The sequence below is a fragment of the Antechinus flavipes genome, chromosome 2, assembly GCF_016432865.1.
Source record: "Antechinus flavipes isolate AdamAnt ecotype Samford, QLD, Australia chromosome 2, AdamAnt_v2, whole genome shotgun sequence".
NCBI classification, from domain to species: Eukaryota; Metazoa; Chordata; class Mammalia; order Dasyuromorphia; family Dasyuridae; genus Antechinus; species Antechinus flavipes.
Genome location: NC_067399.1, coordinates 119,689,247 through 119,707,017, shown reverse-complemented (window position 1 = coordinate 119,707,017; position 17,771 = coordinate 119,689,247). Strand labels below are relative to the sequence as shown.

General features: G+C 37.1%; 1 protein-coding gene across 1 annotated transcript; it reads right to left on the bottom strand.

The window, feature by feature from the left end:
• Positions 1-3,233: 3,233 nt before the first annotated feature.
• C2H2orf50 (chromosome 2 C2orf50 homolog) lies at positions 3,234-11,836 on the bottom strand. The gene is made up of 3 exons (XM_051975420.1): positions 11,290-11,836; positions 7,085-7,124; positions 3,234-3,471 (listed from the first exon to the last, which is right to left on the bottom strand). The coding sequence occupies exons 1-3, from the start codon at positions 11,538-11,540 to the stop codon at positions 3,280-3,282; spliced, it is 483 nt and encodes a 160-aa protein (XP_051831380.1). The 5' UTR covers positions 11,541-11,836; the 3' UTR covers positions 3,234-3,279.
• Between the last annotated feature and the right edge of the window lie 5,935 nt (positions 11,837-17,771).

Genomic DNA, 17,771 nt, shown 5'->3' with positions numbered 1-17,771 from the left:
GAGAAAACAATACCCAAAGAAGATTGACATCCTAGGTGAGGTACTTAGATCCAGAAAGTTACAGGATGATGATAGAGATTTAGGGGAATATATTGACACATCCCAGGGAGCTTGATGATACAGTGAATAGAGCACTAAGATTGGAATTAGGAAGACTCATCTTTGTGAGTTCAAATCTGGCCTCGGTCATTTATTAACTATACGATTCTGGGCAAGTCATTTAACCCTGTTTGCTTCAGCTTCCTCAGCTGTAAAATAAGCTACAAAAGGAAATGGCAAACCACTCTTTTATTTTTGCTAAGAAAACCCCAAATGGGGTCCTGAAGAGACAAACTTACAACTGAACAATTGGCACATCCCGTCCAGAAACAGTGGCAGACTTGATATGGTCATAATTCATTTCTGTCCTCCTCTCCCACTTCCTTTCCTTCCCTCTTTTCCCCTCTGTTTGGAGATATACTAGCGAGGAGGATACCTACTGTGGGGGTGAGTGGTGGGGGAAGGGCAAGGTATTTGAGGCTATGAAGGAGATGAGTGGAGAAGCAGGAATGAAATGAATCTTGGCTGGAGTTTTTCTTGAAGTAATCATCTGAAAGAAGGATTCAGCCATCAGGAGAATTGGTGCAGAAGGTGATTGGTAAGACTGGGGAATTATAATTATAATTGACAGGAACTTAAAATTTTGTGAATAGTATCTTGTCAACTGCTCCATAGCGTGAAAACAAGGTCATGCACTGATCTTGTAGCAGTCGCATTAAATCCTCAAAAAAAATTTTCAGGGCCATTGGCCTTTTATTTAACAGACAGCCAAAGCATTTTTTCCTATTTCTTCACCACATTGTGTTGCATCCTATGGTTTCTATAGAATTCAACGTCAAGAAATGATCCAGAATTGTTTTCAAATTGTCTCTTCATGGCAGCCCCTAAACCACAGACTCACTTATTTTATACCTCCAGCACTGGATTGTCAGTCCAACCACAGTATCCTTGATATTCATGTTGCATACACAGATACAATTAATCAGCAAACATTTATTAAGTACCTACTTTGTGGCAAGCACTGTGCTAAGCTTGAGGATACAAAGAAAGGCACAAAGACAGTACTTGTTCTCTAGCAGCTTGAAGTCTAATAGGGGACTTTGTGTAAACAACTGTATAGAAATATGCCATACACAGAATAAATGAGAAATTATCAACAGAGAGAAAGCACTAGCACCAAGAATGATCAAGAATGATCTTGTTGAAGGTCAGATTTTAGCTTGAAGATATAAAGAAGATATAAGGATCACTAAAGTTAAAATATATAAATTAGAGAATATTGACTGCTATTATAATATGCTTTAGGAATGGAAATCATGATTATAGACACCACAGAATTAAGGGGGCTGGGCACTGATGGAATAGGTAGGTAAAAGCCAGGGCTCTGTGTTAGTGTTAGTCATTACATTGTTATGATAGTGCTGTGTGTTTTAGAAGTATGAGGACTTCTTAGTGTGAGGAGAGTCTTTTCTCCTTGCTCCTTCCTCCTTCCCCTCCCTTTCCTCCTTTCTTGAAATAGCTGGCTCCTTTGAAGGTGTTAGCTTCCCCGATGGGGGGGATGGGAAACCACGGTTCTCCAAACTGATATGTAGCATGAATTTCCTTTTTTTATTGTTATTATTACTGATAGTGAAGATGACAAGTAGTGGGGTGATATTGTGGAGATCAGAACTGAATAGCTGGGCTGTTGGTCCTGGTCCCTTTGCAAAAGGGGGGTAATGTGTGCTTGTGTATGACAGGGGAGTGAAGGTGGGGGGGAGTTCCTAGAGGATGGTTCTGTCATTTTTGTCCTGTGTGACTTAAAACCAGGGTGTGAGGGGGCCAAGTGTGTAAATTTTTTGGATCAGCTTCACTACTACTGACCTGTTTTTAGGCAGCTATCTTAGAGACTCACACGAATGTTGGAACATTCTTTCTTTTTCTTCCTTCCTTCCTTCCTTCCTTCCTTCCTTCCTTCCTTCCTTCCTTCCTTCCTTCCTTCCTACTTATGTGAAAATTCCTTAATCATTTTTTAAGTTTTTTTTAGGTTATACATGTACATTCATTTTTGATATATTTCCATATAAGATATGTTGGGAGAGAAAAATCAGAACAAAAAGGAAAGACAAGATTAAAAAAAAAAACAGAAGAAAAAAAGGCAAAAGTAGCATATGCATTGATTCACATTCAGTCTCAATAGTTCTCTCTGGACAAAGTCAGCGCTTAATAAATGTTGGTAAATATACAAATGGTGAAGGAATTAAAAAGAAGCAATGAATCTGTGATTAGTATTTCTCTCATGGCTCTTACTTAGGTGTCTTCAAAATTATTTCCTATTCTATTTTGATACCCTTCCTCTATTGCCCCTTCTCCGGTCCTCCATCTCCCATATGCATCAGCTTGCCTTTGGTATATTTATGCAAGCCCATTCTCCAAGCTGTTTAGGCAACCTGGCTGAATGTTATCAGAGAGGCTGCACAAGACTGAGAGCTTCCTAGGTTTGGGGCCTCCATTGTAAATACTTTTAAGAGGAATTGAAGACTTCTGTATGGAGCCCTATGATTCATTTTCCTGATGATTCCAGATCCTGTTTCATGTCTTTTGTATGAAGTACACAGGGAGCTTTCATTATGACACCGGAAAGTTAGCTTGATTCCTAAGACATGCCTAGGTGTGGGGCGCCCACTGCAGGTTGCCGAGCAATCTTGAATGGTCAAATCTCTCAAAGGTAGAAATAACGCCTTCCCCCAAGGAATCAGGAAACATTAATCCTCCTATACTTTGACTTTGCCAATAATAAGATCAAGTTAATAATTCCCTTGAAAATTTATACAATGGATGTTTACATCTCTTTGGAAAGGCTGTCATAGACAGTTGATTTAGAGGCTGTCAGTTCTGATGCAAAAAAGTCAACTAGACAAGAGTCAGAGGATTCAAGCTCCAGCGAGGCCATTAAATTATAGTATGATTTTGGGCAAAGCATTTCCCTTTTCCTGGCCTTGTTTCCTTCTATATAAAACAAGAGATTTGGATTCAGTGATCTGTATAGTCTTTGCCAGTTCTAATTTTCTCCCAATGATTCCAGTCTGCTTCCTTGGAGCTCAGCCTTGATAAGCTCAGTAGGGCTGATAGATCCTTTGACAACATTGTTGTGAAATGGTGTTTTTCATTAATTTGTTTTTTGTCATCTATTTCAGCTTAAGCTTGCTGCACATTTGGGGACAAATTTCTTTGGGAATTTTGCAATATTTCTTTGGGATACTAGATGGATTGAAAATCATCCTTAAGTTTCTTCTTACGGTTTCCTTCCACAAAGAAGAAATCCATACTTGCTATCTTCTTACCTAGCTCTGTATTCACCCTGCTGCCAATAACTTGATTAGTTGTGCTGGGAACTGTGTCAGAAAATAAGGAGATGTATTCTGGTAATTTTGGATGTTCTTTTTTATTACCCTGAAAAATAAAACCACATTTCATATAAGTTATGTAAAATATGATCATGTGGCATTTTGGTATTATACTGATGACAACAATATAATAATAACAGCAGCTATCACTTATAAGTGCTTAAAGGATTTATAAAGGGAACATGAATATATTAAGCACCTATTTGTATGCCAGAAACTGTGCTAGACTCTTAAACTTATTATTTCACTTGATCCTTCCAACATCTCTGTGAGGTAGGGGCTAATATTATACCCATTTTACAGATGAGGAAACTGAGGCAGATAACAATTAAGTGACTTCCAGGGTTCCACAACTAGTTAATATCTGAGGCTGCATTTGAATTCAAGTCTATTTGACTCCAGGCTCATTGCTTTGTCTACTGTGCTTCAATGCTGCCTATAGATTTCTATATAAAGAGTTGGACTGAGTCCAGTAGACTTAGGTTCAAATATTGCTTCTGCACCATTTTGGCTATGGGAACCTGAGTAAGTTACTTCTTTGTACTAGAGTAAATCTCTAAGACTCCAGGTTTCAAAGAGATGATAGATCTGCATTGGCCAAGAAAGATCTTCAGCGAACACCCTCTTCATTGAGGAAATAATGTCTTTTTTTTTTTTTTAAAGGGGTGTGTACATATATGGGTGGATGGTTGTAAAGTGCTTATTATATACATTACTTTCTTTGATCTTTCTAATGACCCAGTTTGGTAGGTACTCATGTTTTTGACAGATGGGGAAACTGAGAGCATAGCAAAATAATGCAACCTGCTCCTCATCATACAACTTGTTAGTTGGTCTAAGTTCAATAATGAGAGTATTTTGTTCAGAAGGAATTTGCTGATTTATTTTTTTTTAAGGTCTTAGAAACTGTAGTTAGAGTGGCAAATGATTTCATTTCTAGATTCAGCATTATGTAATAGAAAGAATAGTGGGTTTAGACTCAGAGTACAAAAGATGAGATATCTAATTTTTTCGGATATGACTAATGTGGGAATTAGTTTTATTTGACTGTATATTTGTTACATCGGTTTTGATTTGCCTTTTTTTTTCCCAAGAAGGAGGAAACGATAGGGAGAAAAATATATTTTTGCTAGAAAGAAAAGTAAATTAAAAAAAAATAAAGCACTTCAGAAGAGAAGTGGGCTTGGAACCAAGATCAAGGTTTAAATTCTTTCTCAGGCCCTTATTAGCCATTGTGGTTGTTGTTATTGGTCCTTCGTTTTTGAACAGGAACAATAACATCATGGAGTGATGCCTTGACTCATGCATGAATTGGATAAATTAGCTGTGTGACCTTTAGCAATTCACTCTGAGCCTTTTTTTTCCACTTTAAAGTGGTATTTTGATAGGATTCTTATAAGTATCAAATATGGTGACATATGAAATACTACTTTACAAGCCTTAAAGTGCTGTCAAAATAAATACATCAGCTATTTCTAATATAGCCCTTTTCCAATTCTCACAGTATTCCTTTGGCATAAAAGTTCAGATGAAAAGAAAGTTAAGAAAAAATTCAACTTCTTTAACCTGGAGGAAAAAAGTTGGAGAAATGTCATCTTCAACTTAATTAGGTAGTTAAACTACTTCTATAAAATTTTTTCAATCTATTTCAAAGGCTTCAATTATGGTCCAAAAAAACCCCATTCTGTAGGAGGTGACCAGAACTACTTTCCATGGGGATAGCACAAGAGGGAGCATACTATCTGAATCACTGCTAAAAGGACTTGATTGAGATCAGAAACTGTATCTATACTAAATCAATATTGCCAGTCTCTGGGCATTAATAGGCTAAATGCATTCTTTGGACCCATTGAATCCCCAAGGAAGGCTTGCTAGATGTAAGTTTCATTGTGTAGGCCAGGATTTACCATTTTTATTTTTTAGAGAGGGGGAGGGTTCTTTTTTAAAGTTTTGTACCTTTATCCCTTTTAAGTTTTCAACAGTATTTTAGTTTTCCAGATATATGTAAAATATTTTTTTTGTAACACTTTGTTTTTGTAAGACTTTGTGTTACAAATTTTTCTCCTTCCCAAGGACAGCAAGTAATCTGATAGAGGTTAAATACATACAGTCCTTTAAATATATTTCCATACTTGTCTTGTTGTGCAAGAAAAATCAGAACAAAAGGGAAAAAACCATGAGGAACCCCCTCTCCCCCCAAGTTTTGTATCTTTTAATTTACAGGATTTAGAGCTGAAAGGTACTGTCCAGTTTAATCCTTCCATTTTATAGGTAAGGGAACTGAGGGCTGAGAGAGGAAAAGGAACTTTCCCCCAAAATAGCAGAGATGGAATTTGAACCTGGGTTTGAGAGCAAATTGAGCTCTTTCTATCATACCATTTTTAAAGTAGTGTCAACCCAGGGTGGTTTTGCAGCAATAAAATATTGTTTACCCCTTGCCAAATTGTGAATATCCCAAAGTAGTGATTAAATTTAATTCAGTAAAATTTTATTAAGTGTCTACTATGTGGGAGACACTGGTATTTACTGAAGACACAAAATATGAAAATGAAACAATCTCTGCCTGCAAACATTTTATATTGTACTTAGGGGATTCTGCATGTACATACACATATGTGAAGGCTATTCCAGAGATCTGAGATTTTACTCACACAGGGAAATATTGATGTGTTAATCCCCTCCATCAGTTCTAAACATAGCCAGATTGGAACCTAATTAATAATCTAGTAACCACATGAGAGACCAAATTTGAAGGTAGGTCAGTCTAGGCCTTTTTGAATCCAAGCTTAGGATTCTGTCTACTAAATGCCATTTTCCTCTATTCTAAAAATATGATAAGCACCCAAGTAAACATGCAGATTTATTTGAAAAGGGAAAGAGCACCAAAACTGATGACATCATGAAAGGTTTTCTGATGATAGACATCCTTCCTAGAGAGGGTACCTGAGAACCAAGAACAAATTTTTTATCTTCATCATTTGTTTGTTCTTTATTTTCAAAGACAATCAATGGCATCATGAGGTAGTCTTGACTTATGAGTGAACTGGATTTAAGTGAGGCGGATTGCACATAGTCATTAATCTCCCTCTCTCTTCCAGAGTCATCGAAATCCAAGACAAAAGTCAGGATGATCGGTAATGATTTGGGATCCAGTGGATGACCTTGGTGTCTTTGATATCTAACCAAGCTCTAATTGTTCCATAGCACCTGCTTCCACCACCTTCATGGCCATTGGAACAAATTGTTCTTATCTACTTGTTCCACTAGAGGAAATCTTCTATGCTTATGTACTTGGCTTATTTGCTTGTTTACATACTATATTCCACAATCAGAATTAAGTTCCTTGAGGTCTAATACCATTGGGATTTTACTTTTGGATCTTGAGAGCCTCACACAATGCCTTGTACATAGTAGATAGGTACTTAAGAAGTGTTTGAATTTCCTGTTTTGGTGCATTTGTTTAGGAAGGTCCAGGGATAGCAGAAACACAGTCTGTCTGTCATGAAGCCAATATTTTAGGCCCTTCCAATTTTGGGGAACCAGCTAGAGTTTAGCTCTGGTGGCACATTATTGGGAACTCAGGGTTATCTTTACTCCATGATGACACATTAGAAGAAGATACTGAGTAGACAACACTAACATACATAAATATATCTTACCATTTGATCATAGTCTTTCAAAAAACTCCAATTTTCAACCCTGGGAAGAAAAACCAGATTAAATCAAATCTAGAAGAGATATTTTTCTTTCTACCTTTCATAATACATTAATTCCCCTTTTGTAGTAAACTGGTTACAGAATGCCTATCCATATTTCACTGTCTCTCTAAAATAATTCCTTTTCCTGTTATCATGATTGTTCTCAAAGCAGTCTTCTCAAACTCCTCCCTTCATAGGACACTATTATCACAGGTGCTCTCAGTTAATACTACTATTATATCATATGCATATACATACAGGTATGTGTGTATACAAATATATGAGGTGTTTAAGCACAGAAGCTTAAAATGCACTAATACTTTAGGGACACCCTGTACACACACACACACACACACACACACACACACACACACATCATATAGATGTATATATATGTAGATAGACATAGATGAGAGATTAGATAAATGTATGATTTAATCAGGGTAGTAATAAAATTGCTTTAATGGAATCCCCTTCTTTACTTTTTTCTTTCTGTAGATTTAAAAATGTCTCATGATAATTCTTTTAGTATCTATCACTACCTATTATCCACTAACCCACCTTGTTCCTCACTTTCACCCTCAGAAGTCTTTCATTGTAATAAATATGTAGAGTGAAGAAAAATAAATCAACACATCAGCCATGTCTGAAAATTGGTTATGTCTGAGTCTGTACTTCTAATCTATCACTGCTATGACAAGAGGTAAAAGGTATTTCTTTATCATTATTTGGAAGTTATAATTAATCATTGATTTGATCACAATTCTTTGGTCTTTCAAAGTAAACTGTCCTTTTTTCTCATACTCCTCCCTATCTACCTTCCTCCTCTCATCCCACTTTTGACTACATTTTAAAATGCTTTAAGTTTCATTGATGATTCTGATTCATTAGCAATTAGATCAAGTTTAAAGTTGCACTCATCTTTCTCCTTAAACCACCTCTTCCTTCAAGATCCCTAATTCCTGATGTAGACTCTCTTCTTCCTTGGCCTTGTTTCATGGGTGTCATCTTGTACTTCTCCCATTCTGATCATTCCCTTTATCTGTTTTGTCATGTCTGCTTCTGCAATTTCTATCTTTCCTTTCCTCTCAACTCACATGGCCATTCCTTAGTTCAGGCCCCTATTACTTCTCATATCAATCATTGCGATGATTTCCTAATTAATTTTCCTAATAGATTCTCCACTCTCCAATATATCCTTCACACAGGTTAAAATTACCTGCCTAAGTCATTCCTCTTCTAAAAAACCTTCAATGGTTCCCTAATGCTTTGAGGGTAAGGTACAAACTTTTCATCTTGATAATTGTTTTTGTTTGTTGCTGCTGTATGCAACTGGGATACCTAGCTGCCCCTTGCCTGGAAATTAAAGTTCTCTATAATTTGACTTCAAGATACTTTTATGTATGCTTTTATTCCAGCTAAAGAACTAACAGCTACTCCTTGACCTCAAAAGGTTTCTCTCAGCCCCAGGAGAAACTCTTCCCCCATACTGGGAAAGCATTTCTTTTTTCAGCTCTGCCTTCAAGGATCATTAGCTTCCTATAAGGCTTAGTTAGACAATACGACTAACTCTCTAGTTATTATTAGCTTCCAATCCTTCTTCAAATGACCATATGTTTATTATGCCCTGTACAGAGATGCCCGCAAGAAAATACAACCTTCTTGGTCGCAGATAAAATTTGTTTCTTTGTCACTCCAGTAGTCAGAACAGAGCTGGAGTAGGACTTTAATAAATGATTATTGCATTGAATTAAAATGGCATTTTACTAAAAGACTTTGTATGTTATGTATTAAATTAAATAACAGTGAAGATTTCCCCTTCTTGTCATTTTATTAAAAGATTAGACCACTAATTAATTACATTTGTATGGAACTAAGCTTTCTTACTGACTTAAAAAAATTCTATTTTCCCAAATGAAATTCTAACATAATAAATAACTGGAGAGAAATTGAAGCATGTTGAAATTCCAGGTCTTCAGGGATAAAAAAGAACTGCATGTTTAATATACTAAGCTTTAGAGCTGGAAGGGATCTCAGAGAGCACCTAGTCCCCTCCCCTTCTTTTTTATAAATAAGGAAGCTAAAACCCAGAGAGATAAGTGACTTGTGGGTATGGGAGTTAAACTGGTTTTTCATTGATCAATTTAGTATTCTTCCCACAAAATCTCTTGGACTTTGAATTGTCAAAGAATTTTGACAGTAAAAATAAAGGTAACTGATTTCTGTATTTGATGCCAGCTCTTGGATACATGTTCTTGACTTTTCTCCTTAGCCCACCCTAACCTTCCTTCATTGAATATAAGCATCTCCCTGCTGAAGAATGGTATTGAACATCAGAGAATAGGAACCTCTTAGGATCATAAAAGGGGATACTAGTCTAAGCCCCATGTTTATAGGTGAGGAAACTGAAGCTTAGAGAGGAGAAATAACTTGTTTAAGGTAACAAAAATAAAAAGTGGAAGATCTGGGATTCAAACTGAATTAGAGGAAGATGCCCAGGCTAGGTACTTAATAAATGTTTATCTGTTGAATGAATGACTAAATAGCTAGTGCATTTTGGAGACATGAGTTCAGGTCTCAGCTTTAGTTTTGCTAGCTCCCTGATCCTGGACAAACCATCTTATTCCTGGACTTCAATTTCTGCATTTATAAAACGGGGATGATAAAGCTTACTGCTCCCTGCTCCCCCTCACTTTCCCCATAGTCCTGGGCTTAGGAAAGACATTTGTAGACTATAGAATCTAGAGACATGAGAGTTACTGTTATTCTCATAACAGAAGAACTTTCACTTTTTGAAGGGTTTCCCAGACTTCAAATCTAAGATTTATAGTACCATATCATGAGCACCTACTGGGGGCTAGGAACTTCCAAAATGAAAAATCAAACAAACAAAGAAAAAAAAAAAACAAGACATAGTTATTTTTATAATGATATATGATGATTTGTTTGCCTTAGAAGTATTCCAGAATCCCTTATTTTGAATTTTAGGATGAAAATAAAATAAGCTTATGAGAAAATGAGATTAAAATGAGTGTTTTGCTAGACTAGAGCCTGGCCTGAATATCAGGAAACTTGAGTCCTCATCCTAGCCTACCATTTATTGACTGTGCTCCTGGGCATAACACTGTTCATCTCTGGATCTCATTTTCTCCTGAGTCCCAACTTTGTAACATGAGGTTTGACTACATGATCTCTCATGTTCTTCTTAGCTCTACAATCTATGTTCTAAAGTCTCCCCCAGACCTAACACTCTGATTCTAAAATCTCTCCCAGTTCTAACATTCTGATTCTAAGGTCTCCCCAGTTCTGACATTCTGTGTTCTAAAGTCTCCCTCCATTCTAATAAGCTGTGTTCTTAGGTCTCCCCCAGTTTTAGCATTTTATGTTCCAAGGACTCTCCCAGTTCTAGAATTCTGTTATAAGGCCTCAATTCTAGCATTCTGTGGTCCAAGGTCTATCCCAGTTCTAACATTCTGTGTTCTAAGGTCTCCCCCAGTTTTAGCATTTTATATTCCAAGGACTCCCCCAGTTCTAGAATTCTGTTACAAAGCCTCTCCCAATTCTAGAATTCTGTGTTCCAAGGTCTCCTCCAGTTCTAGCATTCTCTATTTTGTCTCTTCCCCCTCTAAAATTCTCTATTGTAAAATTTCCTCCAGTTCTAACATTCTGTTCTAAAGTCTGCTTCCTGTTCCTCCATCCCCTAACATTCAGTAATTTAAATTAATTAAATTAAATTAAATTAAATATAATTTAATTCAGTTGAACAAACCCTTATCAAAGAGCTCCAATATATAAGTTATTGGGAGATAAGGACAAAAATGAACATTCTTTGCCTCCAAGAAACCTACATTCTACTGGGGGATATGACACATACACTAGTCAATAAGTATTTGGAGGTGGGAGCCCACCCTAATCCCTGTAGGGGTGGAGCTGGGGTCGAAATCAGAAAAGGCTTTCTGGAGGAATTGGTACCTAAACCGAGAAAGGTAGGACTCTGAAAGGCGGAGATGAGGTAGGGGTGTACTATGCCTGGATGGGGGGTTTGAATGTATGGCCTTTGTTTCGCACTTTGCTTAAGTAGCTCACTAAGTGCCCCAAAGTGATGAAGTTACAGAGAACAGCTAGGCTGCCTCCAGCCACAGAGGATGGAAAGGGAGCTTGCTTACCAGCGTTTGTTGCTTCTGAGCTCAGCCTCCAGCAGCTCCCTCCACAGGTTATCCTGATGGACCTGGTTTGCCTGCAGTGCAGCCTGCTCAGCCTCCCGGGCTTGGGCCCCTTGTGTCCTGGTGGGGCTGATACTTGCTGGAATACTAGGGAGGGCAGGGGCAGAAACCAGGGCTGAGTCAAAGGGCCTGGGTGGTTGTTGTCTGCGGCCAGCTAATGTAGGTCTCTTCAATGCTGAAGAAGGACTTCCCATTCTGAAAGTATCTTGCTTAAAGTGTCTGTCAAGAGAGGTCTTCTGGTATCTGCTGCTCCCTCTTGCATCCAAGATGCAAGGATGGAACCACCTGCATCCAAGAATATTAAAGCAAGCTTCTTGGCTTGTTATTTCCTGGTTCTGCACCGGTCCGCTGAGCCCCTGAGATCTGAGAGCTAGAACAAATCTCCAAGCTCATCTAGCCTGATCTGGGCCAGGGCAGAATCCCCTCTGTAAGTTATAAAGCCTCTCTCTCCTTTCTGTCTCAGCTTCCCTTCCAAACCTCAGTCCACATGAGCGGGGCCGGCTGAAGTTTGCTGGAGCTCAGAGACGACCTGATCCTGTCTGTTTGTCGGAGAGCTTGGGACAGGGAGGGTTCCATCAATGCCAAGGGTTGCTCTAGTGTGTTTACTGTTGCTCCTAGAAACCAGACAAGCTCATGAATATTCACCAGGGATGGACCAGAAACTAGTGGTAGCCGAGAGGAACTAGCCCCTTCTGCCCCTGGATCCTTTACTCGGGGTGGGGGTGGGAGGTGTCAGAGCAGAAGAGAGCTTTCTTTATCTAAACACTGTAGCATTTCCCTCTCATAAGTATAAAGAGCTTCTGTTAAGAATCTCCAAAGTAAGTTGAGGTGGGAGTGGGGAAATCTAGAAATCTAGATTCTAGTAAGAGTGGCCAGTTGCAGCCTTTTAATTTGGGTGGCCAGCATTTTATTCCAGGCAAAACAATGCATGTGTTATCTCAGGTGTATCATAGTGTGGGGGAGATAGAATGCATTAACAGAAAGTTCTAGATTAAAAATCAAAAAGTCTTAATTTCAGAACTCAGCAGCTGTATGGCCAGGATCAAATGGCTTAGCCTCTGGTTGCTGTAGGCAATTATCTAGATTTCACATTCACAAAATTTATTAAATCACAGATCCTTTCTTCTTTGTGGGAGGTTTATATAATAAAGATCTCATTTTTAAGATGTAAAAGCAATTGATTCAACTTTATAAGAATAAGAGCCATTCCTTCACCAAATGATCATTGACTAAACAATATGATCAGGGACTTTTCAAGTCAATGGACATTTATTTTATTTTTTAAAAAATGATTTAAATTATTTAAATAAACAAACAAAAATACATTTAAAAATTAATTTAATTTAAAAATTAAAAATAAGTTTTTATTGATGTCTTCTGGTTCTTTTTATTGTTACCATAATTATTCCCAGTATTTCTTCCCCTCCCCCCTCAGAAAGCTATGCCTTATGATAAATAATATTTTTTAAAGACAAAAAAAGCTGGCATGCGTTCTATCAATAAAAAATTATTAAAAAAAAGACAAAAAAAGCATGAAAAATCAGATCTGATCAATACTTTGAAAAATTCTGAAAACATGTATAATGTGTAACAATTGTGAAAGACAAACTAGGGTTATCACAGAACAATTAAAATTCAATTCCTCAGAAACTTTGAGCAGACAATAAGAAATACTGAAAAGCTAAGTTTCCACAGAATGTTATAAGCCTCAAGGAAATGTAAGATAATGAGCTAACCAATGAGCTTTCAAAAGAAGGGACTCACTTGACTCCAAACTTTTGATAAAGATGTCTAGGCTAGAAAGTGGTTTAAACTGACCAGAATTGAGGATCCAGAAAAAGGCTTTTCTTTATTGTGCTTGCTTAATAAGCTTCATGCATATAAATGGATACACCTTGAATAGAATTAGAACCTCATTAACAGAACAGAGGATGTATGACAAGGGAGAGGGGACATGTTAAAGAGTGGCATGTAATAAATGATGTAACCCTAAGGGGATCTAACCAATCCATTCTTTGGGGAGGAGGTAACTGTGATAAATTAAGAGTATAAAGCTTGTCTGCTTCTGTGCCTAGTGCTTCCTCTTCCCATCAGAGGGACAGAGGCCACTTCTGACCAGAAATATCCAATTCCTCTGGACTTTCTCAATAAAATTTTTTTTGTTACCTTTCAATCAGCTTGTTTCTAATACAGCTGTGGATAAGAGATCTCTTATCTCCAAAGAGGTGGGTTAGGAATGTCCTTTCACAATCTCTTCATTTTAATCCTGCTTGATCTTTAATAATTTTGTTCCATTAATTTTTTTTGTCCTCATACACTTTTAATTTTTTGGTGTATGATATTCCTTCCCATTTTATTACTGTAGTTTTTGTGTATATATACATATGCATATGTATATTTATACATATATATTCACATACATATACATATATAGTCTCTTCATTCTACATCAGTTCATATAGATCTTTCTACCATTCTCCATCTTCATTGCACACATGATTTCTTACAAACTCAGTAGTATTCCATTACATTCATATACCACAGTTTTTTAGTCATTTGCTATATTAGGCATTTACTTTGTTTTTAATTCTTTGTTGTCACAAAAAGTGTGGCTGTAAATATGCTGGAGCACATTGGGGACTTTTTCCTTATCAATAGCTTCCTTGGGAATAATGCAGTTTTTGTTTCAAAAGGAATGGTTGGTCACTCTATTAGGGTACATAATTCCAAGTTATTTTGCAAAATGATTGTACCATTTCACAGCTCTACCAATAGTATATTAACATACCTATAATTCCACAACCCGTCCAATATTGACTATTGCCATTTGTAACAACAAATCTTTATCAATTTTACCAATTTTCAGAAAGTGAAGTAAAACCTCAGTGATTTTGAGGTAAATCATCAGACTTTGATAGACATTTGTAAAAGCATTACAAAGAATTTTGGGCATAATTCTAGATTGCTCTCCAGAATGGTTGGATCAGTTCCCAACTCCATCAACAATGCATTAATTAATTTTCTCACATCCTCTCCAACATTTGTAATTATTTGTCATATTATTCAATCTGATAGATATAAGGTGGTACCTCAAGTTTTAATTTGCATTTCTCTAATCAAAAGTGATTTAGAGCATTTCTTCATATGCCTATAGATAGTTTTGATTTCTTAATCTGAAAACTTTCAATTCATATCTTTTGACTACTTATTAATTGAGGAATGGCTTGTATTCTTATAAATTTGACTTAGTTCTCTTCACTTCACCTTAAATCTTATTCTTTTCTTCTCCTATCACCGTCCAGAAACTGAAACTCAGCTCCCTTCTTGATGACACAACTTTCCTGGCTGCCCTTTCCAACACTGGTTGCATTTTACCTCATTCCCCAGATTCACTGTGGTAAGGGAGTCATATTACTTCTTGTTCCCAGTTGCTAGCTTCAGTTCTTTCTCTGCCACCATTACTCAGTAATTTCTCTTTTGAGAGTCATTTGGTACATATTTATCACCCAGTCAAGATTATATTAACTATTGTCTATATCTTTCCAATGAGTAGCAGCAATAGCTTTTACCACCTTCAGCCACTGGCTTAGCTGGATAGTATTGCACTCTCTTCAACTTCATTTCCTCCTCCATGCCTGGAACTTTCTCCCTCCTCATCTCTGTCTCCTGGCTCCCCGTCTCAGCTAAATTCTCACCTTCTGCACAAAGCCTTTCCAAGTCTCTTAAATCTTAGTGCTTTCCCTCTGAGACTACCTTCAATTTATGCTTTGTATATCTTGTTTACTTATAGTTGCTTGCATGCTGTCTCTTTCATTAGCTTTTCTTATTAGCTTTTTCATTAGCTTCTCTGAGATCTGGGACTGCTTGTTTTTTGCCTTAAAAAAAAAAAGTCTCCTCATATATGCCTCTTACATAATAGGCACTTCATAAATACTAATTGAATGACTCAGTTCACTGACTACTGAGAGACCTACTATTTAGAGGAAAAAGAACTTCTGTTATATGTATGCATGCTGCTGAGATGGAAATATGGTTAAATAGACTTAGGCAATCTTTTAGCCACTCTGGGGCTCAGTTTCCTTCTCTGTACAATGAAGGGATTGGACTAGTTGACTTCTGAAGACTAATTTAGTTCTGAATCTGAGATCCTATGTGTAATTGGACCTATGTGTGGGCAGTGTTGGTGCTTCTTGGGAAAGAGATAACTATGTGGGTCCACAAACCCAGTGACAGGAAAATGCTTTGGGCTTGGTTAGAAGTCTAATTTTTAAGTTGTCTTTTCTAGATTTAGCACACTGTCCTTGGGTGATAATGCCCCCTAAAAATAGTAGTTCCAGGCAAGAAGAAAAAAAACAATCTTTATTTTTATAAATTATGTATGTGTGTTTAAACTAGAGGGTCTTTCGTATTCAGTTCTTTAAAGCTGATTAAGGAGGGGATCTCCATAGTAGAGGGAATACAGAGCCTAGAATCAGGAAGACTCATCTTCCTGAGTTCAAATTTGACCTCAGATACTTATTGGCTGTGTGATTTGCCTCAGTTTGTCCTCAGCAAAATGAGCTGGTGATGTCAAACCACTTTAATATCTTGCCTGAGAAAATCCTAAATGGGGTCACCAAGAGCTAGATAGGATTGAATCTACTAAATACTAACAGGATTTATAGCTGGGAGAAATTTGGGAGATCACCTAATCTAATCTCTTCATTTAACAGATGAGGAAACTGAGGCTCAGATAAATTAAATGATTCACACCAGGTTATAGAGAAAGTTAATAGCAGAGAGATAATCTGTAGTCAGCTCCTCTAATGCCAAAGCCAGGCTTTAACTCTATCATCACAGCATCCTTTAAGAGAGCTCATCAGTTTCACCTATCTAATGGTTGAAATACATGTCATGTGCATATCATGAACAGATTCAAATATTAGATTTAGAATGAAGACAACTTGAAGGGACTTATAGAAAGTCTCTATCTTACTTTTCTCTATCTACTTTCCCTTCTTTGACTGCATGAGACAGAACAAGGGAAGTGTAAGTTCCTAAAGCTTTGTTTTGTTCCAGCCCCATCTGAGCATTGTTTTTAGTTCTGGGCACCACATTTTAGGAAGACCTTTAATAAATTGGAATGTATATATGGTAAAGTCATAAAACTGTGAGAGGATTGGAGACCATGTCATATGGGAATTGTGAATGTCCAACTTAGATAAGATGGATTCATTCATTTAACCCAAAAAACAAAATAATAATACAAACAACCTTCCATGGCTCTTTTATGGTCATGACACTCTAGGAATGGGTGGAACACTCTGTTATGCATTTAGTAAGATATAAAGTTCAGATAAGATATAGTACCTGCCTTCAGGTACTTTGTATATGAATGTTCAAAATATCCATAGAGCTTTTGTGATGAAGAGGGATTCAAATTATTCTGGGTGGTTCTGGGGGATAGAACTCAGATCAGTGGACTGAAGTCTTAGAGAAGCTAATTTCTATTTGGCTTAAAGAATTTTCTCATAATATGAGGTTTTTGACAAAGGAATGGGCTGCCTCAGGAAGTAGGGAATATCCTCTTGTTGGAGTTCATAGGCTGATAAATTTAGAGTCAGGAAGACTCCAACACCCTGAGGAAATTATGGCCTAGGGAGATTAAGTGACATGCCCATCATTGCCCAGACAATAAGCAACCCAAGTAGAATTTCAATGAAGAATTCTGAGTCTGGTCTCTATCTATTGTCCCACTCCCTCTTCAAAAGTGTTCCAGTAGAGGTTTTATTACTGCTTGATAGAGATATTATAAATGAATTCCTAGTGATGGTTGGTAATTGTATTAGAGAATCTCTTCCATCTCTAAGAGTCTCTAATTTTTTGAGATGTGTCAGTCTGACATATCATAGTTCATAGATCGTAAGATTTCAATCCAGAAGGGGTTTTATCCTATTATTTCATTCTAAGTCTAATGACTTTATTAGTTCTGCTTTTCATTTAGTAGAGAAAAGGACTCATCATGAAGGTGACCCAATGTCCTCTTCAGTTTATACATAAGGTAAGCAAGGTATAGAGAAGAGCAGAAGCTTGCTCAAAGTCACACAGATAGTTAGAATCAGAGCCAGGATTCAGATTTGGTTCCTTTGGCTTTGCTAATTACCATGACCCTAAAAAAACACACAAAATCATTGAACTTTAATTTCTTCCTCTCTTGTTCTTTGTTGTTTTTGTTCATCCTTCATTTTCAAAAAGAACCAATGACATCAAAGTGTCTTGACTTGTTCATGAATTGGATTTAAGTGAGGCAGAACTGTACAAAGTCATCAGCCTACTCTTTCTTCCAGAATCATTGAAATTCAGTGGCAGGAGAAAAGCCAGGTGACCCAGGATTCAGTGGATGACCTTAGTATCTCAGACACTTGACCAAGCTCTAAGAGTTCAAC